Source organism: Leuciscus leuciscus (genome assembly GCF_965113295.1).
Source record: "Leuciscus leuciscus genome assembly, chromosome: 8".
Lineage (NCBI taxonomy): Eukaryota > Metazoa > Chordata > Actinopteri > Cypriniformes > Leuciscidae > Leuciscus > Leuciscus leuciscus.
The window spans coordinates 26,727,906-26,753,048 of NC_138732.1; the positions used below are offsets into that span (position 1 = coordinate 26,727,906).

A 25,143-nucleotide genomic window follows, 5' to 3' on the forward strand; every position below is an offset into this window, starting at 1 on the left:
TTTAACATTAAGCGGATCTTGCAGAACCTGTTTTTGATGTTTAAGCAGTTTCCTTACGCACTTTTATGCTCAAGTTGGAATCTTCAATCTTGGGCGCTTTTTTATGACGCAAACAACTGTATCTGATACCTCCCTCTGATTGGCTAGTGCAGAAAATACGCGCCACATGTCGGATTCGAAGTAAACAAATTCTTGAATTATCAGCTTCTAACAAGTTTACCGTTGTCTGAATTATGTACTTTATGTTATGCGATAACAGATAACAGCTCTTAAACGTATCTTTACTTTCAATTTCTTGCGTTATAAGAGCCACTGGCGTCATGTGGCCGGTTCCGTGATCCGACAAATACACCAGCTTGAGCCGGACGAAAATTAATGTAAATAATTTATGTTGTTTAAAAATAATATTATTGACAAGCAAAATATAATGGATTGTGTTGCAACCGGAGGAAACGTAAAAGGTAATAACTGAAGCCGTTCACACAGGACGAGACGTGTTTTTCAAAATTATTATAATTAACGTTAAACCTAAAATGCTACATAGAAGCTTCCTGTGTGAACTTCCCCTGCTCTAAAATAAAAAAATAAACCTATAAAATGGCTTTATGAACAGAAGTTTAGTCATGCACACTTTTTTTTGTAGTTTTAGCAAAAGCCATACACTCGCTGTCAAGAATCGGAGAGGAGCTGTATTTGGAGCCTTTGGAGGATGGGGTATGTGTTTGATTCCAGTGTTTATGATTGTGTGTTTATGTTAGACTAATGTGAGCTGTTGAAATAATGTAACTTGTGTGTGTTCTGTGTTTTTAGTTGGCCCTTCGGTCGGTCAACTCTTCCCGGTCAGCCTTTGCCTGCTTCCTGCTGTCTCCTCTCTTCTTCCAGAAATATCAGGCTCCTTCAGACCAGAGCTTTCGCTGCAAAATACCCATCAAGGTAACATTTCCTGTTCTGTTCATTCCATCTCTGCAGTTCCTCTATATTTTTGGAACTAAATACTTGTCAATGCATCACGTATACACAATAATGTGTCTATCTATTAAAGTCAACATGAAACAGATTGCTATAGTGTTTTCTTCCCTATTGTTATGTATATCCGAGTGAAACAAGTAAAATGTAGGGCGGAGCTTGATTTTGCCCATGGGGAATTGATTGGATGGTTGTGGTTTGCTATTGGTTGATCTGATGTGAGTGACAGTTTGTCCCGCCCTCGCACCAGTAAACGCGTCATCAGAGATGTTTCTTCAAGAATTATTTTAAAGGGTCACCCTCATGTCGTTGCAAACCCATAAGACTTTTCTTTGTCTTCGAAATACAAATGAAGATCTTTTTAATGAAATCTGAGAGATTTCTGTCCCTCCATTGACAGTTGCGCAACTACCAATTTGACACTTCATAGAGTTCATAAAGAGAATGTAAAACTAATCCAATTGAATTGAGTGAATTAGTCCAAAGTCTCGATTGCTTTATATGATGAACAGATTGAATTTAGTCTTTTATTCACATATAAACATTCATCAACTCACACATCAGTTGTGGTGAACGGAAGCTCAAGCATGTTCGCTTGATGTGCAAGAACCAATGAGATTCATTCTCGTGTTACACATCACGTTTGAGCTTCAGCAAGAACCAATGAGATTTATTCTCGTGTTACACATCACGTTTGAGCTTCAGCAAGAACCAATGAGATTCATTCTCGTGTTACACATCACGTTTGAGCTTCAGCAAGAGCCAATGAGGTTCATTCTCGTGTTACGCATCACGTTTTAGCTCCAGCAAGAGCCAATGAGGTTCATTCTCGTGTTACGCATCACGTTTTAGCTTCAGCAAGAGCCAATGAGGTTCATTCTCGTGTTACGCAGCACGTTTGTGCTTCAGAATGTAAAATCTTCTTGTCTTTTTCTTGTGTTCTTCAGAGTGTTCAGGCTGTGTTCAAGTCCCTGTCGTCTCTGGATCGCTCCGTAGAAAAGTGCCGTATTCAGTTGAACAGTGAAAAGAGTCGGTTGACCATAACTCTGCACTGTAAACACGGTAAAAACGCTCCCCTAAAAACAACATTGTTACATGCTGTTTGTTAGTAGGATTAAATGTAAACTATATCATCACAAAGCTCTCTATATAAAGTTGAATATATAAATTATGTATATCCAACTTATCCACATACATACAGTAGACTCGTAAAGCAATATATTCTATATAGCAATTTAGCAAATCTCAACAGCTTGATTGCTTGTATCATTGCAAAATGTAAACTATATTATCACCAATCTCTAATCTGCTAAATGCGACTATATGGCATAAATATATTAAAATACTATATACATTAACATCGTGATTTTCTGTAAAGCCGCATTGAACAAATGTGTATTGTGCAAAGCGCTACACAAATACATTTTACTTGACTTGATTAACCTTTATTATGGTATTTAACACAAATACATTTTATTTCATAATAAACTTGTTACAAATCTTGCATAGAAACGGCATGTTCTACAGTACGATCAACTAAACTGTGTGTTTGTTACAGGGCTCTTGAAAACACATAACTTGTCCTTTCAGGACTGTGAGAGTTTGCAGGCCGTGTTTGATAAAGAAAGCTGTGCAAATGTGCTACAAGCTCAACCTAGGTTTGCATTAATCTTAATACCTCGATATTAATATCAACCCCTTTGCAGTTCCAGAGTGTGTTTAGTGATGTTCTGTTGTTTACTGTAGGTTGATGGTGGACACGGTTCTGCATTTCCCTCCATCTCAGGAGGAGGTGACTCTGTCAGTGAGCAGCGATCGAGTGTGGCTCAGGAACCACGTCGAGGACGACGCAGGTATCAGTGGTTTCTGCTGCTATGTGATCAGTGGTTTCTCACTTCATTCTGCTGCTATGCAGGAAACAAATCATGTCAAGTCAGTTTTTTCCTCTCTCAGACTCGTCACGGGCAATGATGACTGAACTGTGTTTGAGCTCGGAGGAGTTTGATCATTTTGCCATCAGCACTCAGACCAGCATCACCTTCTGCCTCAAAGAGCTCAGGGTGAGTGTGAACTCACACAAACATCAACATATACTAACACAAAGAAAGAAAACACATCTAGCACAGTTTGACATATTTCTGTAAACATAATAATCACTGCAATAATGATCCAATCATTGACTCTTAAGCATTTGTCAAAACAGCGACTTTTTTTGGGGGGGCGTGCAGTGAATATTATAGTACGCTTTGTCTGTTGTTGTTATATTGACGTTTTTAAGAAAGTTTGTACGGTAACCTTGAGTGTCGTAAAAGGCGCTTATAAATAAAATGTATTATTATTTCTTATTATAATCATTTATAAATTTTTTTGAAGGTTGAAATGTGAGATTCATCATTTTTATGGTTTCGCGTTTTACCTTAAAACTGCCCTTGCCCTACATCCTCCTACATTTGACTTAAATTTTTTGAATTAGTTTTTAATTGCCCTGATTAATCATGCACAAGAAGAAAAGGTACATTTGTAATAATAAAAAACTTGATTGGTGTCAAATTTTATGTTTGATTTTGTCTTTTTTGTTTCTCCTTAATGTATTTAACCTTGATATTTACCATTGAATGCTATAGCTTTACTTTTTTTTCCCCTCTGGTTTTCCATCAGGGTTTGCTTGTATTTGCCGAGTCATCTGGTCTTCCAATCTCTATGTATTTTGATGAGCCAGGCAGGTTAGTTTATATTTGCTCATGAACTAGCCCAAATTCACGTTTTATCCACTTTAATTTGTTTTATTTTCAAAATGATCAAAAATGATATGTACACTACCATTGAATTTATATTTTTTAATATTTGTAATTATATGTAGTGTATTCCTGTGATCAAAGCTGAATTTTCAGCATCATTACTCCAGTCTTCAGTGTCACATGATCCTTCAGAAATCATTCTAATATTATGATTTGATGCTCAAGAAACATTATTATCAATGTTGTTGTGGAATCAGTGAGATTTAATGAAAAGGAAGTTCAAAAGAACAGCATTAATATGAAATAGAAATCTTTTGTAACATTATAAATGTTTAATTTCATGTGCCCTTGCTAAATAAAATAATTTCTTTTAAAAATATTACTGAGCTCAAACTTTTGAACAGTAGTGTGTATGTTTAAAAATGGTATCACAGTGTGTGTGTGTGTGTGTGTGTGTGTATGTGATTGTGTTTAAGTCCAGTAATCCTGAGTGTAACAGACAGTGTTCTGGAGGCTAATTTTGTCCTCGCTACACTGTCAGAGGACTCGCATCCAAAGAACCACGGCAAATCCAACACAAAACAGTACGTCAAATCATGAAATATGGAATATAATCAATCCTATAAACGTTAGATTCATTTCTATTTGGTACTTTTATGGGTTTCCCCCTCAGCCCTTATACCGAGCAACCAACAGACGACTTCATGAATGACGACATGGACTCATTTCTCATCGCCATGGAGACCAGCGAACTTCCTGGACCGTCACATGCACCCACATCCCCCCCGCACCCTGTCCCCACCAATAACAGAAAGCACCCAGCCAGCGAAGAGGAGCAGGAGGAAGCACTTGCAGAAGGACCTCCCAACAAAAAGGTACTATAATCTTTTAAATGAAACATTTGTTTAAAAACATAAAACCTAATGCCCATATCTCACTGATTATTTATCCCTGCCTTCTTCTCTTTCAGTTTTGTTCACTTTTCTTCGGTTCAGTTCTGCCCACGCTGTCTCAGCTGACCAATCAGACGATACAGAGCCAGGAAGTGCTCGCAAGTGACAGCGAAGACGAAAATCAGGCAGAAACATCATAACCGCCCCGTCGATTGAACTCAGAAGTGAACGGTGTGGAAAGAGACTCCCACATGCAGCCTCACAAAGACTGCTAAAGACATTTACACACACACTTCTCCTCCTGATTTTATTTTTCTATCAAAATAATAATGGGTTTAAACCAAGAGATGAAGCAGTGAATATAACAAGCCACGTCAAATCATTGCACAGCTCACATTAAAACATCTCACTCCCACTGTGAAATGCGAATATTTGATCAAGTCTCTGATTATTTAGAAATAATTGTCAGAAAAAGGGTCAGAGTTTCTCCTGGAGCGAGATTGAGTCTGAGAGTCGCTGTTCCCCGTGGACACGACGTCATCGACACACTTCCTGCTGAGCACCTGGAAACTCTTCCCTCGTGTCTGAGGCTTTTTCCTCTCTTTTCCTTTGTCCTTTTCCATCTCTTTCTCTCGTTTCTTTCTATCTTTCTCTTCCCTTTCTTTTCGCTCTTTCTCCCTCTTCCGCCTCCTCCTCTCTTTCGCCGTCAGTTTCTCCTCTTTCTCGCTAAAGTCCTGGATGAGGATTTTGGGGATGGGGTTTTTACTGGTCTCCCCACGGAGGCGACGGAACAGACCCAGACGTTTTGGATTGTCTGACTTTGTCGGTGAGCTAGGCTGAGCTTGTGTGTCTTGTGTAAGTGTGTGTGTCATATTTTCTGAAGGCATGTGTTCCTGCTGCTGTGGCTCTCTGAAGGTGTCCTCAGAGAGGATTGTGGGATAGCAAACCCGCGAGCTGGAAGTCCTTCGCACACGGAGCTGAGCTGGCGGGACATTTGGGTTTGGGGATTTTGAAGATTGAATTAAAGACGGAGACTCTGAACCCTGGCTGTTTCCTGGTATTGCACATTCACTGTCATGAGGATTGCCAGATCCAACAGCACAATCCTCTGTATTACACTCAGGGTTGCAAGATCCTGCAGTCACATGATCTCTGTTGGTCTCTGGGTTGTCAGATTCAGTTGCGACATGCACCTCTTTGTAATCTGGGTTGCCAGATACAACAGCTGAATCTTCTTTATTACTCTCTGGGTTGCCAGATCCAGTTGTAACATGCACATCACTGCATTCTGGGTTGCCAGATCCAACATCCGAGTCTATTATATTACTCTCTGGGTTGCCAGATCCAGTTGTAACATGCACATCACTGCATTCTGGGTTGCCAGATCCAACATCCGAGTCTATTATATTACTCTCTGGGTTGCTAGATGTAGTTTTATCATGTACATCACTGCATTCTGGGTTGCCAAGTCCAACATCCGAGTCTGTTATATTACTCTCTGGGTTGCCAGATGTAGTTTTATCATGCACATCACTGCATTCTGGGTTGCCAGGTCCAACAGCCGAATCCACTGTGTTGCTCTCTGGGTTGCCAGATTCAACAGCAATTTCCACCTCATTGCTTTCTGTTTTTTCAGATTCAGTGATATCTTCTGTCACGTTGCTTTCAGGGTTGCCAATAGCAGAATCCACTATATTGCTCTCAGGGTTGCCAGATTCAACAGCAATTTCCACAGCATTGCTTTCTTTGCCACGTTCAGTGGTAAAGTCTTTGGTGTTGCTTTCAGGGTTGTCAGATTCTGGAGAAACATGCATTTCATTGCTTCTTTCTGAGAGGATAGTATCATCCTCTGCATTGTGTGTGAGGTTACTCGATTCTTCAGTTGTATTGACTTCACAACATATTGTATTTTCAGATCCTGGTGATTTAATTTCTTCACTATTTTCGCGATTGATTTCACTGATTTCTTTGTTACTAGATGTGGGAACAGCGGCAGCATCCTTGTCACTGTTTTCAGAGTGTCTTGATGCTACTGTTGCATCTGGTTCAAGGGTGTTGGTGCCATCAGCAGGATTCGTTTCAATCTGCTCTGGGTTGCCAGATCTTACCATATCCTTCACAGTGGAATCCATTGGACAGTGCACTAACTCTTCGGATGTAATGGTAGCATCCATGTCATTGTGCTCCGGCTCGCTTGATTGGGATTGCTGTACGGGATCTGCTGATCTCTCCGGATACTCAGTTTCACTCTCTTCTTCAGTTTGTAAGAAGGATGCTTCAGATGTTTGCAATGGGTTATTGTCTCTCTCTTCTAAGCTTAAATCTTGTCTTTCTTCCTCCAATCTCTTGTCATCTTTCTCCTCGCACATCTTTGAAGGCTCTGTTATCTCTTTGGTTTCCTTTGTCTCCTCAGGGAGAACATTCAACTCATCTTGCTGAAAACCTTCCTCCTCGTCTACATCACCAGGCTCTTCATCTTCCTCTGTCACTGTGTGCATGTACAAATCCTCTTCTTTCTGCCTTTCTGAATGTTCGTGTTCTTCATGTTGATCGCTAGATGTTTCGTCCTGGACAACATGTATCTGTACCTCTTTCTCTGGGATACTTTCCTCATTTTGCAAACTGTCTTCCGGTTTTATGACAATTGGCAACCTATCTTCTGTTTCTTCTTGTCGTTCACAGTGTTCTGTTTGTATTTCTACTTCCTGGATGTTGCTATCTGGCTGTGTTTCCTCTTCCTGTTTACTGAAAACAGTCTGTATATCTTCTTCCTGTGGTGTTTCAACAGGTGAACTTTCTTCTGGCTCTAAAGTCTTCTCTTCCACAGTCTGTTCATCTTGACATGTCTGATTGTTTGTATTTTGTTCGGTTTGATTTGATTCTTGACCTCTGTCTTTTTCTATATTCTGTTCATCCTGCTGTCCTTGCGTTTCTGTACTCGGTTCATCTTGGTTTGTGTTCTGTTCATGATGGTGTGTCTCCTCAACCTCAGCTTGTGTTGTTGCTGAATTATCTTTCTGTTGGTTTAAAGATGCCTCTGTGTGCTCTTTCTCAAAAACATCAGAGTCGATACTAGAGGACACCACCACTGAGATGTTTGGATGTGTGTTGTGGTCTTTGTGTTTGTGTTTGTGTGTACAGAGCTCATCTGCTAGCCTGTCCCGTTTGTCCCTTTGCTCCCCAACGATACCACACACACTCTTCCTCCTCATCTCCTCTTCGTCGCTCTCCTCCATCAGACTATGTGAGAACTTTCTTCCTCCTCCATCCCACTCCTCTGTGTCAGTTTTACTGCTCCTCTTCCTCCATTTCTTGCGCAGAACCGAAGGAGAAAGAGAAGAATGTGAGCGCATTAGAGGAATAATCAGGCTCCCCTTCTGTCGCTCCTTCTTTTCGTGTTCCTTTTGTTTATCCTGCACTCTTTCCCATGCCATCCGGTATCCGTAACAGCGCCCTCGTGGGTCAAAGGTCGAGTTCGGTCTGTCTTTCTTCCATTTCTCCAGCTCTTTCTCAGTTTGTTTTTGCAGGTCCGACAGGGACAGGGACACTGAACATACCTAAGGGGTGTAACAGTATTTTTGAGTAAAGTAATCTATCAGGACTTAAGGCCTGTTCACATTAACAGGAATGTTTGGATTCATGCATGCGATTTTTCTTTTCAGTCTAAATGTGCAATCACATTAGCAAAATTTCACGGACAAAAAAAGATCCATTGTTTATTGTCAATAGTGTAACCTTCGTTCATCTTCGGAACACAAATTAAGATATTTTTGATGAAATCTGAGAGCTGATCACTTCTCCATAGGCTGCTAGGTGACCGAAACTTGCTGGCCCAGAAAAGTTATTAAAGAGATCGTTAATATAGTCCAAGTGACTACAGTGGCTCAATCTTAAGTATATCAAGCGACGAGAATACTTTTTGTGCGCAAAAACAAACAAAAATAACGACTTTATTCCACAATTCATTTCCTTCTCTCTGGGCCTCTAGTTGGTTCACGTAGTGTTTTTGCGCTGCGCGTCTGTGTTATACGTCACCACGTAGGCTCACTATTGGCCGACGCTGGTCATGTGTGTGATGCGTGATGACGTATAACACAGACGCGCAGCGCAATAACACTACGTGAACCAACTAGAGGCCCAGAGAGAAGGAAATGAATTGTGGAATAAAGTCGTTATTTTTGTTTGTTTTTGCGCACAAAAAGTATTCTCGTCGCTTGATATACTTAAGATTGAGCCACTGTAGTCACTTGGACTATATTAACGATCTCTTTAATAACTTTTCTGGGCCAGCAAGTTTCGGTGGTGGTGGTGGCGCAGTGGATAAGACACATGCCTTTGGTGTGAGAGACCCGGGTTCGAATCCACTGTGAGACACCAATGTGTCCCTGAGCAAGACACTTAACCCCTAGTTGCTCCAGAGGCGTGCGACCTCTGACATATATAGCAATTGTAAGTCGCTCTGGATAAAAGCGTCAGCTAAATGAATAAATGTAAATGTAAATGTAAATCAGCTCTCAGATTTCATCAAAAATATCTTAATTTGTGTTCCGAAGATGAACGAAGGTCTTACGCGGTTGGAACAACATGAGGGTGAGTAATTACTGACAGAATTTTCATTTTTGGGTGAACTAACCCTTTAATGATTAAAAAACAGCAGACGTCCGGAATGAAAATTCTGTTTCACTCTCTGACAGTAGGTGGCAGTTTTAGAAGAACATAAATACTCCGGTTACCCCGGTTCACCTCGCTGGTTGTAGAACAAATGAGTGGTGTATAAGCGAAGCTATCAGGCTAATCGGATGTCTATATGCAATCTTAATGTATAAGCTAACTAAAACAAACATTGATGGTCATTATAACATTCACTGCCCGGCCAAAAAAAGAAAGTCACTGTTTGGATTTAAAAGAGTCTATGATTGGATCATTATTGCAGTGATTATTATGTTTTTAGCATGTTATATGTTTGGCGACAGTTCTTCTAACTCTAACGGATGGAGTGTGTAGTTTTTTATTTCTTAAACAACCATGTAGGAAGACACATCATAGCCATATTCCAGGATGGCAATGTCAAGATTCATCAGGCTCAAATTGTGTAATAATGGTTGGGAGGATCATGAAGAATCATTTTCACACATGAATCGTCTCCTCTGAGTCCAGACCTTAAATTCAGTGAAAGTCTTTGGGATGTGCTGGAGGAGACTTTACAGAGCGCTGGACTCTTGCATTGTCGACACAAGATCTGGACCAAAAATGTATGCACCTCTTGATGGAAATAACATCACAACATTTATTTCCATCACGAGGTGCATACATTTTTTTGGTTAAGATCTTGTATTGACAAGGCAAGAGTCAAGAATAACTTGGGGTTAGAAGAACTGTTGCCAAACATATAACATGCTAAGAACGTAATAATCACAGCAATAATGATCCAATATTTACTCTTAAGCGTTTGCCAATTTAACTCCAAACAGTGACTTTTTTTTTTGGCCGGGCAGTGTAATCCTAATGACATATAATGTGATTATGTAGGAATTGAAATCAGCCGACTGTATCCATTAAACATTCTCAATGGGATCAGTCGGGGTCCTTATGGAGACCTGGTTTTGAGAAAGGACCAAATTTCTGACGATACAGTTTCTGTATTCTTCCTCCGCTATTTACTGTAACACACCAAGATAGTCCTTTCATGGGCGCCAACAAGTCATGGTTTTATGTAACGGAAGCGGCTCTGGGCATACGGTCAAAAGCACAAATCTTATTGCTTGTTCAGGTTTCTGAAAGATGAGAACACCTCTCCGTAAAAACATCCGTTGCATTGACAGCATGCGAATGTTCATTTTAGTCTAAATATAACCATCATTCATCAAATTAAAATGTTTATTGCACCGGATTTTCGCACAGAACATTCATTTTGGTGTGAACAGGCCTTTATTTAGATTAGTTGAAATACAATATCAGTGATATTACCTCATGGATAAAGGCATCAGTCTGCTCATTTTGGACACGCTCTTTAACACCTCGCAGTCGCTCCAGGGTTTCCATCTGTCCATCACACTCTTTTCGCTGTCGCCCCTCTCCCAGACATCGCCGCACCAGCACTACAGCAACCTGAAACAAAACACGCACACCTGACACACACACACACACACACACACACACACACACACACACACCAGCCTTGGTCACTTCATGGACTCATGCCAACAGGTCAACAAAAAAGAGGTGCACTAAGTATTTTACAGCAAAATATAGGGTGACTGAATTAAATTTTGACAAATTATGAACTCCAGAAGTGTTAGTATAAAACCTTTTTCTGCTGTGTAACAGAGCTGAAGGAGAGAAACAGGATGGAGACATCAAGGCTAAACATTATAAATACACTCAGCACTGAAACTAAATGAACTCAGAAACTAAAATGCTCTAATCTACGGAAGCTTGTTTCCGCCACTGAATAAAAAATAAAAGAGGTAATTGCAACTTTGTATCTCATAATCCAGACTTTTTTTCTCAGAATTGCGAGATATAAACTCACAATTGCAAGGGAAAAAAGTCATTTGTGAGATAAAAAAGTTGCAATTATCTTTTAAATAGTTTTTTTCTGTGGCAGAAACAAGTTTCCACATTAATCTGCTAATATGAGAGCCAAAAATAAATGCTTCTGACCTCTGTCATGGTCTTAAACTGCTTAAAATGGTGGCGGTAGGAATGCAAGTCACACACTTCCGTTAGATGAGACAATATGTTTTTTTAATATCATTGGATATTTAACATATGTTAATCAAGCAGGTCTGAGTTTTACTTGCATAATTAGAAAAGAGAGTGCAACCATTGGTTTCTGGAAGTAAAAACATGTGTTTTCTCAATAGGGAAATTGTTTTTGAACGATAACTTATAAACCTTTAAAAACAGACCTTCAGTAAGTTCTGAGGTTGTTAATCGATGGTAAATGCTCTGCATTATTTAAACTTTTTTTTTTTAAATGCTCGTATTTAACCGCAGAATTCTTGGTTAAAAACTACATTACCCATGATATCTATCTACAGAAAAACTAGCAAGTTGTGCCAAAAGTCTCTGACAGTCCCACGAAGCACTGCGAATGACGAAATTGAGTCAGTGTCAATACGCTACTCCCTAACTACAGTAGTCAACATTTGAAATGGATAAAAAAAAATCATCAACGTTGTTCTAAGACAAGAACGGGTATTGTTCAAAATTCATGTATAACTTTGATGAAAGGTTTTGATCCACTTCAAATGTTGACTACTGTTCTTAAATATGTGTTTATATGTGCACATTTTGCAATAAAAAAAGAAAATTGTAGCGTTTCTGTATGTAATAAATATCCTTAAATTAAGTTTTATATTTCTCCATTGTTTTTAATTCGATTGTGATTTGCAATGCTTCATGGGATTGTAGTTATTTCCCTCACTAAAGCCTCACTAAAGTAAACAGTTTGGTACTTTTTTTCAGTTTCAAACACCTTTTTGCTTCAAATAGAAGTTTGTAATGTTATGATGTACCTCCTTGCTGGTTGGTTTAGCCCATAGATTAAAACTCTTTAACAAAGACTTGAATGAAAAAAAAAAAAAAAACTTGAACCATTGAAAAAGTGGGCGGGCACTGTCTCCATTCGTAGCTGACCAGGGGCTTTGCCAAGATGGCCGACAAGCCAACTGACTTACCTTAAAAGGATTTTGATACTACGTACATGATCACAGTAAAGCTCCAATTGTATGACACGTTTTGTTGCAGAATAATAAGGGTGGGTGACAAACACTTTTGTAAAAAGGGAATTATTAGTAAGCAAAATTGGCATCTAGCGTTGAGTAATTCATCATCTAAGTGTCAGTATAATGTCTAAAGCCAGGTTCACACTGTACGACTGTGGCCACTATTTGGCCGTCGAGGACCAATTTTGAGAATCCTAAATGGTTCCTCTGATCCTGGGCCAAAATCTGAAGTCTCTGATCGCTAGTTTGACATGTTCGCCGACAGCTGATTAATGACCATTGCGATCCAATTTTTACCTCCGATGAAATTCTGGCAATGTCAGAAGTTTTGAGGCTCAGTCCTGCACTTTGACTTCTCCTACAACAACCATCAAATCAAAAACCAATAGGACCGCGCAGAACCCTCGACGTTCTTGTGTGTGTCCGTTTTTAACGCATCTTGACTCAAGTACAGTTTGACATTGAAGACAACTGAGATCCTACAGCGTGACATGGCTTACAGCGGGGATCATGTTCGTACAGTCTGACAATCAACAGTCGCGAAGGACTATTATAAATCGTACAGTGTGCACCCGACTTAAGACCACAGTCAAACTAACAATTACTTAGTGCACCTTTAAATCTTGCAAATATATAGTTGAAAACAAACCATAACAGAAAAAGAGATCCCAGACTCTGAGCAAAGTGTTGAAAGGCAGGTGACGGCTGTACAGACACATCAGCCAATCAGTGGCAAACATGAGAGGCTCCACCCCCTGATTCTGCAGGTGTTTGTGTGCAGCTGGACACAGCTTTTTTAACACACTTGAGAGAACAGCAGCGTCGAATAAAACACCTTCCTAAAGAGAAAGGGTAATGAAAGTGTATCTATCAATTTTCATGCACATTTAACCGTTATTTTCATGGTTACTGTAAAGATGCCCTACCAGCAGAGGGCTGTAGTATCCAGGGAGGTAGAGCTCACTAATCTGCACCAGACACCAGAACGCCTCCTTAAACAGGAAGACAATCAGTTACGCAATGTCATGCTAGCATTCGTCATGCTAGCATTCAATGCTAACTATTTCTGCAGTAGCATATGCATATAATTTCTGGAATAATAGCTGGATCCCAATCACAAAATGAGGTCATGTGGCAATAAATGGTAGTACACTACTGTTTGAAATGTTTATCATTGCGTATGTGTATATAAATGCAATAAAAAATGACAGGTAGTGTAGTTTTCATTTGCAAACTTATCCATAGATCATCTCTTATTTGATCTATATATGCTACCATTTAAATTATTATAAAAAATATGAATCAGCACAACTGTTTTCAACATTGATCATAATAATAAATGTTTCTTGAGCATCAAATCATCATATTAGAATGATTTCTGAAGGATCATGTGACACTGAAGACTGGAGTAATGATGCTGAAAATACAGCTTTGATCACAGGAATAAATTACATACATTCAAACAGTTCTTTTAGATTGTAATAATAATTTACAATATCACTGTTTTTTAAACTTTTATCACTGACATTAAAATCTTACTGACCCCAAACTTTTGTACGGTAGTGTACATTATGAATGTGCCGCCTTTTGCGTATTATTTGGTTGTTTATTCTGTAATAGCTCTGTGTCATGTACTGTATAGTCATGACAGGAGTGGTACCTCAGCAGGCATGTTCATCAGAAGGACCGCGGCCACCGGACCCTGTGCCTGACAGTAGCCCTCGTCGGGACGGTACTGAGTGTACGCTTTCAGGACCTCCAGCAAGTCCTTCTGACTACTCATACAGAGACCAGACAGAAGCAGACACAGAATGAGAAATGTAGTGATTTATAATGCTACAGAGCACACTGCATTCAGCACGGGATGGGAAAGGACTGTACCCATGGCCGTCTTTGGACTGGAACATCTCATGGAAGGGAAATTGTCTGTCTGTGTCTCTTTTGATGACATCGGTCCATCCATGATGATCTGGAGCTTCGACTAGATGCTAACACAGAACAAACAGGGTTTATTTACTGCCCGGCCAAAAAAAAAAAAGTCGCTGTTTGGATTTAAAAAGGCAAATGCTTAAGAGTCAATGATTGGATCATTATTGCTGTGATTATGATGTTTCTAACATTTTATATGTTTGGCAACAGTTCTTCTAACCCTGAGTTATTCTTGACTCTTGCCTTGTCAATACAAGATCTTAACCAAAAATGTATGGACCTCGTGATGGAAATAAATGTTGTGATGTTATTTCCATCAAGAGGTGCATACATTTTTGGTCCAGATCTTGTGTCGACAATGCAAGAGTCCAGCGCTCTGTAAAGTCTCCTCCAGCACATCCCAAAGACTTTCACTGAATTAAGGTCTGGACTCAGAGGAGACGATTCATGTGTGAAAATGATTCTTCATGATCCTCCCAACCATGTTAGAAACATAATAATCACAGCAATAATGATCCAATCACAGACTCTTAAGCATTTGCCTATTTAAAATCAAACAGCATTTTTATTTATTTTGGCCAGGCAGTGTATAAGAATATAAAAACATGATACCAATACAACCAATAACTTACTTTGTAGAGTTCATGGTTTTTGTCTTTTCTATCCTTAGCACCACAGAGCAGAGGCCAGCCCTTTGCCCTGACGGATGCTGGGATGCCCTTCTGACATTGACCTTTGACCTGAGACAAAGGAAGAGAGCTGAGCGATGTGGCTGGCCATTGTAAAACATATGCTAACAATTAAATGCTCTTTTGACTGCAAAATGAATCCAAAATTCTTGGATATTTTAGCATATTCAGAAAAGAAATTGCAAATTAAAAATCTGATAAAGCATTTCTTTAATAATTAACTTACCCAAATGCATTAAAGGGACAGTTCACTCAAAAATGAAAATTGTGTCATTACCTGTTCACCCTCAAGTTTTTCCAAACCTGTATGAGTTTCTTTTTATGTTAAACACGAAAGATGATATTTTACCCATTGGCACCCACTGACTTCCATAGTAGGGGAAAAAGTAGAAGTCAATGGGTGCCGTAAACTGTTTAATTACCAACATTCTTTAAAATATCATCTTTTGTGCACATCAGAAGAAAGAAACTCATACTGGTTAAGAACAACATGAGGGTGAGTAATGACAATTTTGGGTGAACTATCCATTTAAATAAGATGATCCCAAATCTTACATATAGAGGAATTTGGCACTCATTTGCAGCCTGCAGTATTTGACATTCAACATCCTGTATCATATGTGGGCCCACTGACAATGACATATGAAGTTGCACACATTAATCAACTATCATTTACAAAAATCAATGCTCAAAGAATCATCGATCAGAAATAGCTGAATACATTTATTTTCAAAACTAGTTCGATGCATTGTTTTTTCACCATTTCTAATTCAAACAGTAAACTCTTTGTCCAATTGACCAGTGAAAGCTTGTGAAACAGCTGGGCTATTTACACATTAACTAATTATTGATTTATCAATTTATAAGTTTCACAAATAGCCTTCTACAATCTACAGCTGTTAGACTTACAAATAACTTGGAAATGTTATGCTGTCCCTTGTGTAAAAGAAGTGCTCTTAACTGTATTGAATGTGCACTTGTAGTGTTTCAAATCTTAAAGTATTACTTTAAAGTACATTTTAAATCATTGTTTTATTAATATTTTGGCATGCTTTAAAAGTACACTTATTTTGATGTTGACTAACATACTAAAGCACACGTAAAGTACTTGATTATAATCATAACTGTAGTGTCTTATTCAATATTACACTTACAGTTAAAATATTGTACATTTATTCAAATGCAACTTCATTATTACAAATGTCAAACAAATTCATGACATGCAGAGAAACAGAAAGATTAAAGTATATATTAGTTTACCATAAATGATATATAAAGATGTACTAAATACATAAGTGAGTCAAAAAAACATTCAGCGATGCATTTATACATTTCCACAATAATATATATTTTTTAAATATTTAATATTCAAATAACATGCAATTAAGTGTCCTAAAACATTACATTCAGTTTGCGCTTATGTATAGGATAAGTATATTGTACTAAACATAAGTATAATACATATACTACATACTACACATAATAGTACACTGTAAAATAAATAAATAAAATTGGTTTCACCTTAAAAAAGTGTGTTCATGCTGCCATAAAATTTTAAGTTTAGTCAACTCAAATATTCAAGTTGTCACTTAGTACAACTTACTTTTTTAAGTTGAAACAACAATTTTTTTTACAGAGTATAAGTATATTATTGATAAGTATTAAAAATATGCTAAAGTGTACTTCTTTTTCACAAGGGATTGGCACATGATTACTCATTATATCATTGCACGATTATACAGCTGATTGATTGAAAATTTTTTGGAGAAAAGTGCCACCACAACATTTGATTTCGCTTGACAATTTTCCATGCTTTTCCATGTAAATTATAAAAGTCTCCTATATGCTAAATATGAATTCCTCACGTTTCTATGAGGTTTTCTATAGTGTAGAAATAGAACGAATATTCAATAAATATCAGAATGATGGGTGGGCGCCTAACGTAATATTTTAAATGTGCCAGATGTATATATGATCATTCTTGTTAAAATATGCAAACACAAGTCAACAACAGCGAGATAGACACACCTTGTTGCTCTTTTTCTCCATGACTTGCTCCCATTGAGTCATGAGGCTGAGCCATTTGGACTCTCGATGTCTCACTAACTCTGGACAGGGACCGTCACTGTCAACGACACACACACACAATCAGCAATACTACACCACTATACTGCAGCATACTTCAGTCTTAACTACAGTGCAATGAGACTGGGACTGTGCAGTCAGTGTGAATAACATTTTCCAATGAAGCAAAGAATCACACACCTCTTCCTAACTCACTCTCACTAAAGGTGTCTCCATACCAGTGCAAAGCATAAGTGTCATAAGAGGCAAACACACAGAAAACAGGAAACCACACTCTGACAGGCCAGATATCTCTATAGCAACATGACAGGATGTTGAGAAGGAGAAAACTAGAGTAAGAGGTGCAAAAGGTAACGGCTGCTTATAAGATTGTGAGTTATGTCTGAATTATCAATATACAACACAGGATAAAAAATGCCTTGACCACAGATGAGACATTGTATAACACACACCGTGCTCAACTAGGGCTTTTTGGGGAGTGATAAACACTTAAATCAACCTCCACTCAAGCTCGATAGACGATAGTGATAGAAGTGAGTGAACGGACATCAACACGGACCTGTCAGTTTCTCCATTTCCTAGAATGAAGCCAAAACGGTTAGTCTCCAAGACCGTGACCTCCGGCCCATGATTCCCCTCCTCATCCTCGCTGTGGTCCGGTTTAACAGACATCTATGTGTGTGTGTGAGAGAGAGAGAGAGAGAGAGATACATTCAGAAACATAATGTCACATTTGATAATGAATGGATTTCTATGTCAATCTCATTTCAGGTTAGCAAACAAGCGCCATTTCAGCTGCACGACACAACATACATGGCAAAGTTCTGGTAGAAGAAAGAACTTGTAGTATGAATTGATCTGAAATTAAAACCTGTTTGCTATTGCACATTAGGCAGGGAGTTTTCACAAATACAATAGAACAATAGAAAAACAAAAAAGGTCAATAAAGCAAACGTTACCTTCACGCTTCTGCCACACTGAAAGGTGCAGTTGTCCTCTGATGGGAGGGAAGACAACTGAGACTAAGACTTCCGCTGTAAAGTCAGCTAGTGTGCGGTTGTGTGTGTGTGTGGTTTTGCGCGCATGTGTGTGTGTGTGTGTTTGAATCACTTATGGCTGTAGGAAACGAATTGTTGGTTGCAGGTTGGATCTTTCTTTATTATGAAAATCCAATTGGCCAGTGATTTCTTGTGTTAACCATCATGAGGAAGTGAGAGTGCAGTTTCACTAGTGCACTGCGATGTGATGATGCCATACTTCATGTACAACTATTCTAACCTCATATTTATTGAGAGACTACATTGAATACTTTTAAATATGTATTTGACACTCTACAGCACTAGAAGGCAGATAAAGGGGGACACTTTCTGATAATCTGTCATTGTTTTAAAAAAAAAAGATATATTCCAAATGACTCATGCCACTTTAAAAATAAATAGATTAAAAAAAGAAGAAATGTTTCATACAAAACTTAAAATTCTTCCTCAAACCCCTTATAGATAACAATTTCACAACTCAGCAGGTGTTATGGCGAACTGGGCCAAAGTGGTGTCACATCACATTAGTGACATTTTGGAGAAATTTCACGGGAAAAAGGTTCATTGTTTATTGTCAATAGTGTAGCGATGTATGAAGCACAGCTCACACAGAAGTCTCTTTCAAATCATGTGACCAACTTGTTGCGAAATCTGCACCCTCGTGCAAAATTCCAAATTGTGGGGATTCTTATGAAATCAATGGATTTCACCAGTGAAAATTTGTTGAAAAAACAGTAAAGGTGACCGTACCTTTATTGTCAAAGTTAGGCAGCTAGTTTGTAAAAAAATTACATTAAATTGTGAATGAAATGTACAAAAATAATGATCTGCACAGTAATATGATGAACAGGTATTTTGTGATTAAGCGCAGCTAGAAAGCTCTATTAACCACAAAACATAGATGTTGAATTTTTGTGTAATAATATTTTGATTATGGGTAAGTTTTATTTACACAAATGTGGATTTGTTAAAGTTGCCCCAAGTTTTAAAAAATGCGTTAAAAAATGAAAATTTTATTTCAATCTTTAAAACAACTGAAAAAGAAGAGTGCCTTAAAACTCTCTAATCTTTTCTTCCCCGTTGTGACATATATCTGAGTGAAAAAGCATCTAGAACAAGAGCAAATGTAGGGCAGGACTTGATTTTGTCCACGGGGAATTGATTGGATGGTTTGTGGTTTGCTATTGGTCGATCTGATATGAGTGACAGGTTGTCCCGCCCTCACGCCAGTAAACACATCATCAGAGAAGAAAAGAGATGTCACTGCAAGAGGGAGGGATTACGAGGGCATACAGGCCTAAATAAAAAGGATAAATAATTTATAATAAACACTGTAATATTCCATAAAAAACAAGTAGCCTATCGTCCATTTTGATTTCATGGTGACTTAAAGTTTAATTTAATTGTTATCATTTGTTTTTATATATTTATGTAGGTTATTTCTTGTTAATATTTTTCTTTTCAATGTATGCTGCTTGGGTTAATTGCAGCTGTGTTTAACAATGATAATGCCTGTTTGTTATTTGAAGAGGTTTAAAAAAAAAGAAAAAAAGCTGTATTGACCAATCAGAAGCCTAATGACTGTAAACATTAACAAAAAAGGTCAAATAAATACAATACAATAACATTTAAATATAGGCCTATATCTCACCGGTTCCATTCATATGCGGTATGACACTCTCAAAAGGAAATCTCTCTTGTCCGTCACGCTGCCGGTAAAGGAACACCACGTGACCAACCGGCTCTTCTTGACTGAAAGCTCAAGATCCTCTGATCACCGACCGACCGACTGAAGGAAGCATCCCGGTGAGTTAAACACGCAACAACTATAAATATAGGCCTATATTTCCGAATAATTTAGGAAATCAATGGAGTTACATTGTTTCATGCAGTTTAACGCTAGACGACCACGGACAGTCTGCGGGGACACTAGGGTTTAAATGTGTAAACTAAAGGAATGGTAAAAAATAAATACATAAATAAAAACAATAGCTAAAAAAAAAACTTATAACAAAAATAAAACTGCTTGCTTTTTATTTAGACTGCTTGCTGTCTAAATATCATCATGATAATTTAAATGGAATAAACCAAACAGATGACACGATTAGCCATAAACACAAGTGGATGTGTTTACGAAAGGCATTTGTTAAACAATAATTTACTTGTATGAAAGAAGTTATTTTCTAAGGTCTGACAGATTGGGAAAGGAGATTACCAGCTGGCTTATAACGCAAATCTGTTCATTTGGCATACAGCCCGTGTGTTTCAATCTCAATATAAGGGGTAGAAGCCTATATTTGCACCACTGTCATAACTGTTTATGTCTCTTTGGCTGATTAGGATGAAGATGACATTGCGCATAATATATTCCTCATGCCGCACAAGTGAGTTTATTTGATACGATGTAGCAGTCAGAAAATGATAATTTGACCTTGAACTGTGAGATTTTGCCATAGTGGAATAGTTTGATTCTCATACTGAAGCAAAATTATGTTTAATTTCATTAAGGCACTTTCGCAGTCAGGCTTGGACCAGTCCGTCCCTTCAGCCTTACTGTCTACAGGGGAGGCTATAGTGAGATCATACACACACGTATACATTTTCACACCCTAAACACACAATCCTACAATGTGTCCTACAATGCATCTCTCTGTCTTTCTGTAGAATATGTGAATGCTGAAGAGTTACCTACCGACATGAAGTCCATCACAGACCGTGCAGCACAAACACTGCTGTGGACCGAACTTTTCAGGGGTTTGTGTGTATAATGCTTGTTTAAAAAGTGCCCCTATTAAGCAAATCAACTTTGCATGGACTTCGAAAAGGATGAGGACTTGCGCTTGAACTGATACAGTAAAACCGACGCCATCGTTACTGTTTATATTACAGTGTATCAAGTGCTGAGGAAGATCCAGAGCTGAAATTCAGATATGGTAATAGGCATTTTGTTTCCGACATGCACTGTAAGCGATAGACCAATCACAACAGACTAGTGTTGTCACGGTACCAAAATTTCAGTATTCGGTACCGATACCAGTGAAAATCCACGGTTCTCGGTACCAATTTCGGTACCAAAGCTTAATTTAGATTAAATTTACATAATTATATTAAAGTGTATATCACAAAGATGGAAACTGTAGTATTAAAAACACTTTACAATAAGATTCCATTTGTTAGATAACATTAGATAAAATGACCTAACAAAAAAAACAATAGTTATATACTGTCGCAATTATTCTCCTTTAGGGGTTAATTTAAAAATACTTTTTTTAAATTAAAAGTTAACATTATTTCTGTTAACATTATTTAATGCACAATGAATGAAGTGAACAAACATGACCAATCAAGTGTTTTGTATTAAATAACATTCACAAACATTAATTAATGTTGTAAAAATATATTGTTCACTCAATGTGTTATGTTAGATAACGCATTAAGTGATGTTAATGAATGGTATCTTATTGTAGCATTACCAAACTATACAGGAGATAAAATATGTTTTATTTGACTTGACTATACTTTTATTTAATCCAAAACTGTATTCATATTTAACTTTAAAAGGGCTTTTTAAACCTGCTAAGAGTTATCCAGCCAAGAATAAGACTAGAACTGCTTTTCTGACGGACTGATATTAATGACGGCTTTTTATTTCTCATCTCCATAAATATATCTAGTAGTAAAGCTAATGCAAGGGCTAGAAATCAATTAATAGGCCTATGTCACACTTCCTCGTCGTCATGGAGAGCGCAGTTCGCACAAGCGTTTGTACTCCCGTGGCGTCTGTCGTTGCTATGCATCCATGAACGCACATGGAAAAGCGAGCGCGCCGCTTCTATTATGAGCGCGCTTGCCGCGCGCCATTTGAAATAACGTATCTGCACGCGCAAAAACATCAGCACCACATCAGCAGCAGCACCGCCAATCGCCATCAGCGCTTTTATGAAGAGGACGCAACTGCACGCGCTTCGGGCATGCACGCGCATCAAGTACCGGGTTTGAGAAAACCTGGTACCGTGACGTTTTAAAAAAAATGAGTACCGACTTGGTACCGAAGTACCGGGTCTTTTGACAACACTACAACAGACTAAACCATCTGACCAATCAGAGTTGAGTAGACTGATCACAACAGACTGGGCCATCTGACCAATCAGAGCAGAGTAGACCAATCACAACAGACTGGGCCATCTGACCAATCAGAGTAGAGTAGACCGATCACAAAAGACTGGGCCATCTGACCAATCAGAGCAGAGTAGACCAATAACAACAGACTGGGCCATCTGACCAATCAGAGCAGAGTAGACCAATCACAAAAGACTGGGCCATCTGACCAATCAGAGCAGAGTAGACCGATCACAACAGACTGGGCCATCTGACCAATCAGAGCAGAGTAGACCGATCACAACAGACTGGGCCATCTGACCAATCAGAGCAGAGTAGACCAATCACAACAGACTAAACCATCTGACCAAACAGAGCAGAGTAGACCAATCACAACAGACTGGGCCATCTGACCAATCAGAGCAGAGTAGACCAATCACAACAGACTAAACCATCTGACCAAACAGAGCAGAGTAGACCAATCACAACAGACTGGGCCATCTGACCAATCAGAGCAGAGTAGACTGATCACAACAGACTAAACCATCTGACCAAACAGAGCAGAGTAGACCAATCACAACAGACTGGGCCATCTGACCAATCAGAGCAGAGTAGACCAATCACAACAGACTGGGCCATCTGACCAATCAGAATAGAGTAGACCAATCACAACAGACTGGGCCATCTGACCAATCAGAGCAGAGTAGACCAATCACAACAGACTGGGCCATCTGACCAATCAGAGCAGAGTAGACCAATCACAACAGACTGGGCCATCTGACCAATCAGAGCAGAGTAGACCAATCACAACAGACTGGGCCATCTGACCAATCAGAGCAGAGTAGACCAATCACAACAGACTAAACCATCTCACCAATCAGAGCAGAGCAGACTCTCGGAAAGGATGGGTTTGGAGAGACTGAATCCTTTACCAAACCGTTTTAGACACTGTGAAAAAAGAACTGATGCTACAATATTATGAGAAAATGAAAGTTTTTATTATAAACCTATTGTAGGAGACCTCCAAAACAAAATTAGGAACCTTTAAAATTGCATAATAGGGGCACTTTAACTTTTTTTTTTTCTTGTATATGGTACTTTTTTGCATGTGGACTTGCATGCTGAGATTTTGCAGTATATAAAGTTGTGTTGTTCAAATACATAATAATAAAATGATTATTATATTCTGTGTCTGTATGGCAGGATTGGGCATGACCATGAGTTATTTGTTTAGAGAACCAGCTACTATCAATTACCCATTTGAGAAAGGCCCTCTCTCTCCCCGCTTCCGTGGCGAGCATGCGCTGCGCAGGTATCCAAACGGAGAGGAGCGCTGCATTGCGTGCAAACTGTGTGAGGCTGTCTGTCCTGCCCAGGTATATACACACACACACACATGCATGTTCCTCATCTGTGATTACCTGTACCGGCTGTGTGTTAGCAGTGCTTTTATCTCCTGTAGGCCATCACAATAGAGGCAGAGACCCGTGCAGATGGCAGCCGAAGAACAACTCGCTATGACATTGACATGACCAAATGCATCTACTGTGGATTCTGCCAGGAAGCCTGTCCTGTGGACGCAATCGTAGAGGTACACGCATATATTACATCAGGGACAAATTGACTTCCAACGGTTTGTCTCGTCCGGTGTAGACACGTTACCCAGAGACAACATAGTGTCGGCCCACATCTGGTACATGTGGATTCAACGCGTACCAGATGTGGGCCGGATCTGGGCCGGCACTATGTTGCTGTCTGGGTACACTGATATACTTAACTGATCACTGAAGGTTATTTAGTCCAAAACAGTTCATATTATACACTGATAAAAACATTTTGCCTTTCTTTTTGTGCCAGGGCCCTAATTTTGAGTATGCGACTGAGACTCATGAAGAACTGCTGTATAATAAAGAGAAACTGCTGAATAATGGAGACCGATGGGAGGCTGAGATTGCAGCTAACATTCAGGCAGATTACCTGTACAGATGAACAAATAACATCCTGCTAACAGAAACACAAACGGCAGACGACATCAGTTCATTAGCATCATCTACTGAAACTAAAAATTACACTTTGTATAGAACCACAAAAAGTATTCATATATTTGCTGTCTAAACGCACAAAACATAACGCACAATGAATGTTCATCTATATGTTCATTTTAAAGCAGTGCATCAAACATAATAGGTTGTTCTCAGGGGCAGATATTTTACGCATGTGAATGTTTACAGGAAATTCACATATTTGTTTATTCTCAGATAAAGTGATTTAATGATATAAATAAAAAAAAAAAAAAAAATATGGTGTATTTCTTTTAATAATGTAACCATTTACCACATTTGCATTATAAATAGTATTGCTGTTAGCTATTTATATTTTATATATAAAGTGTATTATTTTGTATTATTATGTATTATTGTTACTTGTAGATTATTATTCTATATTATCTATAGTATAATATAAAAGCCCAAATCGACCAGTGCATTCAAACTTACTAGGTAAGACTTGCCGGGCAGTCTGGTTGGGGAACGAGCACTCCCAGAGAAGACAAAGGACGTTTCAGGATATGAACATCTGAACTCTCTCTTGTGAAATTAGCATCACCATTCGAGAAGCAAGTCTCACCTCAGTGTCATCCTAATCTACATCTCTTTCCCTCTGGAGAGTTTAGAGATATCTTGTTAACTGCTGTGGGTGTGCCTGTGCCCTCATGCAAATCAACCTCTGTCCACAGTAAGTCTGGGACGGTGATTAATGCAAATTCCCACCGTGAAGTGTGAACTCATGTTTACATTTGAAAAGAGTCTTGGTCTGAGTATTTAGGGAGATGCTGAAGAGGGTTCACGATTCATAGCTCAAATCAGCCCGTGATTTTTTAATTACACAAATAAAAACATGATGCTGAGTGTCTTGAGTCAGATTACTAACAGATCAAATCAATCAGTGTCATTCAAACTTACTAGGTTATTATCAGGTTC

The 25,143-nt window shown here is 38.7% G+C and overlaps 3 protein-coding genes across 3 annotated transcripts; 2 read left to right on the plus strand and 1 right to left on the minus strand.

Moving 5' to 3' along the window:
- The first annotated feature begins 117 nt into the window (after positions 1–117).
- Positions 118–5,012, plus strand: rad9a (RAD9 checkpoint clamp component A). Its single transcript, XM_082177752.1, has 11 exons — positions 118–461; positions 644–714; positions 811–933; positions 1,914–2,028; positions 2,525–2,624; positions 2,713–2,819; positions 2,920–3,026; positions 3,625–3,689; positions 4,181–4,288; positions 4,378–4,579; positions 4,675–5,012. Exons 1-11 carry the CDS (start codon positions 389–391, stop codon positions 4,795–4,797), a joined length of 1,194 nt encoding a protein of 397 aa, XP_082033878.1. The 5' UTR covers positions 118–388; the 3' UTR covers positions 4,798–5,012.
- On the minus strand, positions 4,891–18,118 carry tbc1d10c (TBC1 domain family, member 10C). The gene is made up of 10 exons (XM_082177714.1): positions 17,990–18,118; positions 17,590–17,702; positions 16,974–17,070; positions 14,889–14,996; positions 14,209–14,315; positions 13,988–14,102; positions 13,254–13,319; positions 12,977–13,166; positions 10,565–10,725; positions 4,891–8,154 (listed from the first exon to the last, which is right to left on the minus strand). Exons 2-10 carry the CDS (start codon positions 17,700–17,702, stop codon positions 5,050–5,052), a joined length of 4,062 nt encoding a protein of 1,353 aa, XP_082033840.1. The 5' UTR covers positions 17,990–18,118; the 3' UTR covers positions 4,891–5,049.
- A 104-nt stretch (positions 18,119–18,222) lies between these two features.
- Positions 18,223–24,789, plus strand: ndufs8b (NADH:ubiquinone oxidoreductase core subunit S8b). Its single transcript, XM_082177770.1, has 7 exons — positions 18,223–19,873; positions 20,408–20,451; positions 20,576–20,641; positions 20,732–20,821; positions 23,369–23,541; positions 23,628–23,756; positions 24,023–24,789. The coding sequence occupies exons 2-7, from the start codon at positions 20,409–20,411 to the stop codon at positions 24,152–24,154; spliced, it is 633 nt and encodes a 210-aa protein (XP_082033896.1). The 5' UTR covers positions 18,223–19,873; position 20,408; the 3' UTR covers positions 24,155–24,789.
- The last annotated feature ends 354 nt before the right edge of the window (positions 24,790–25,143 follow it).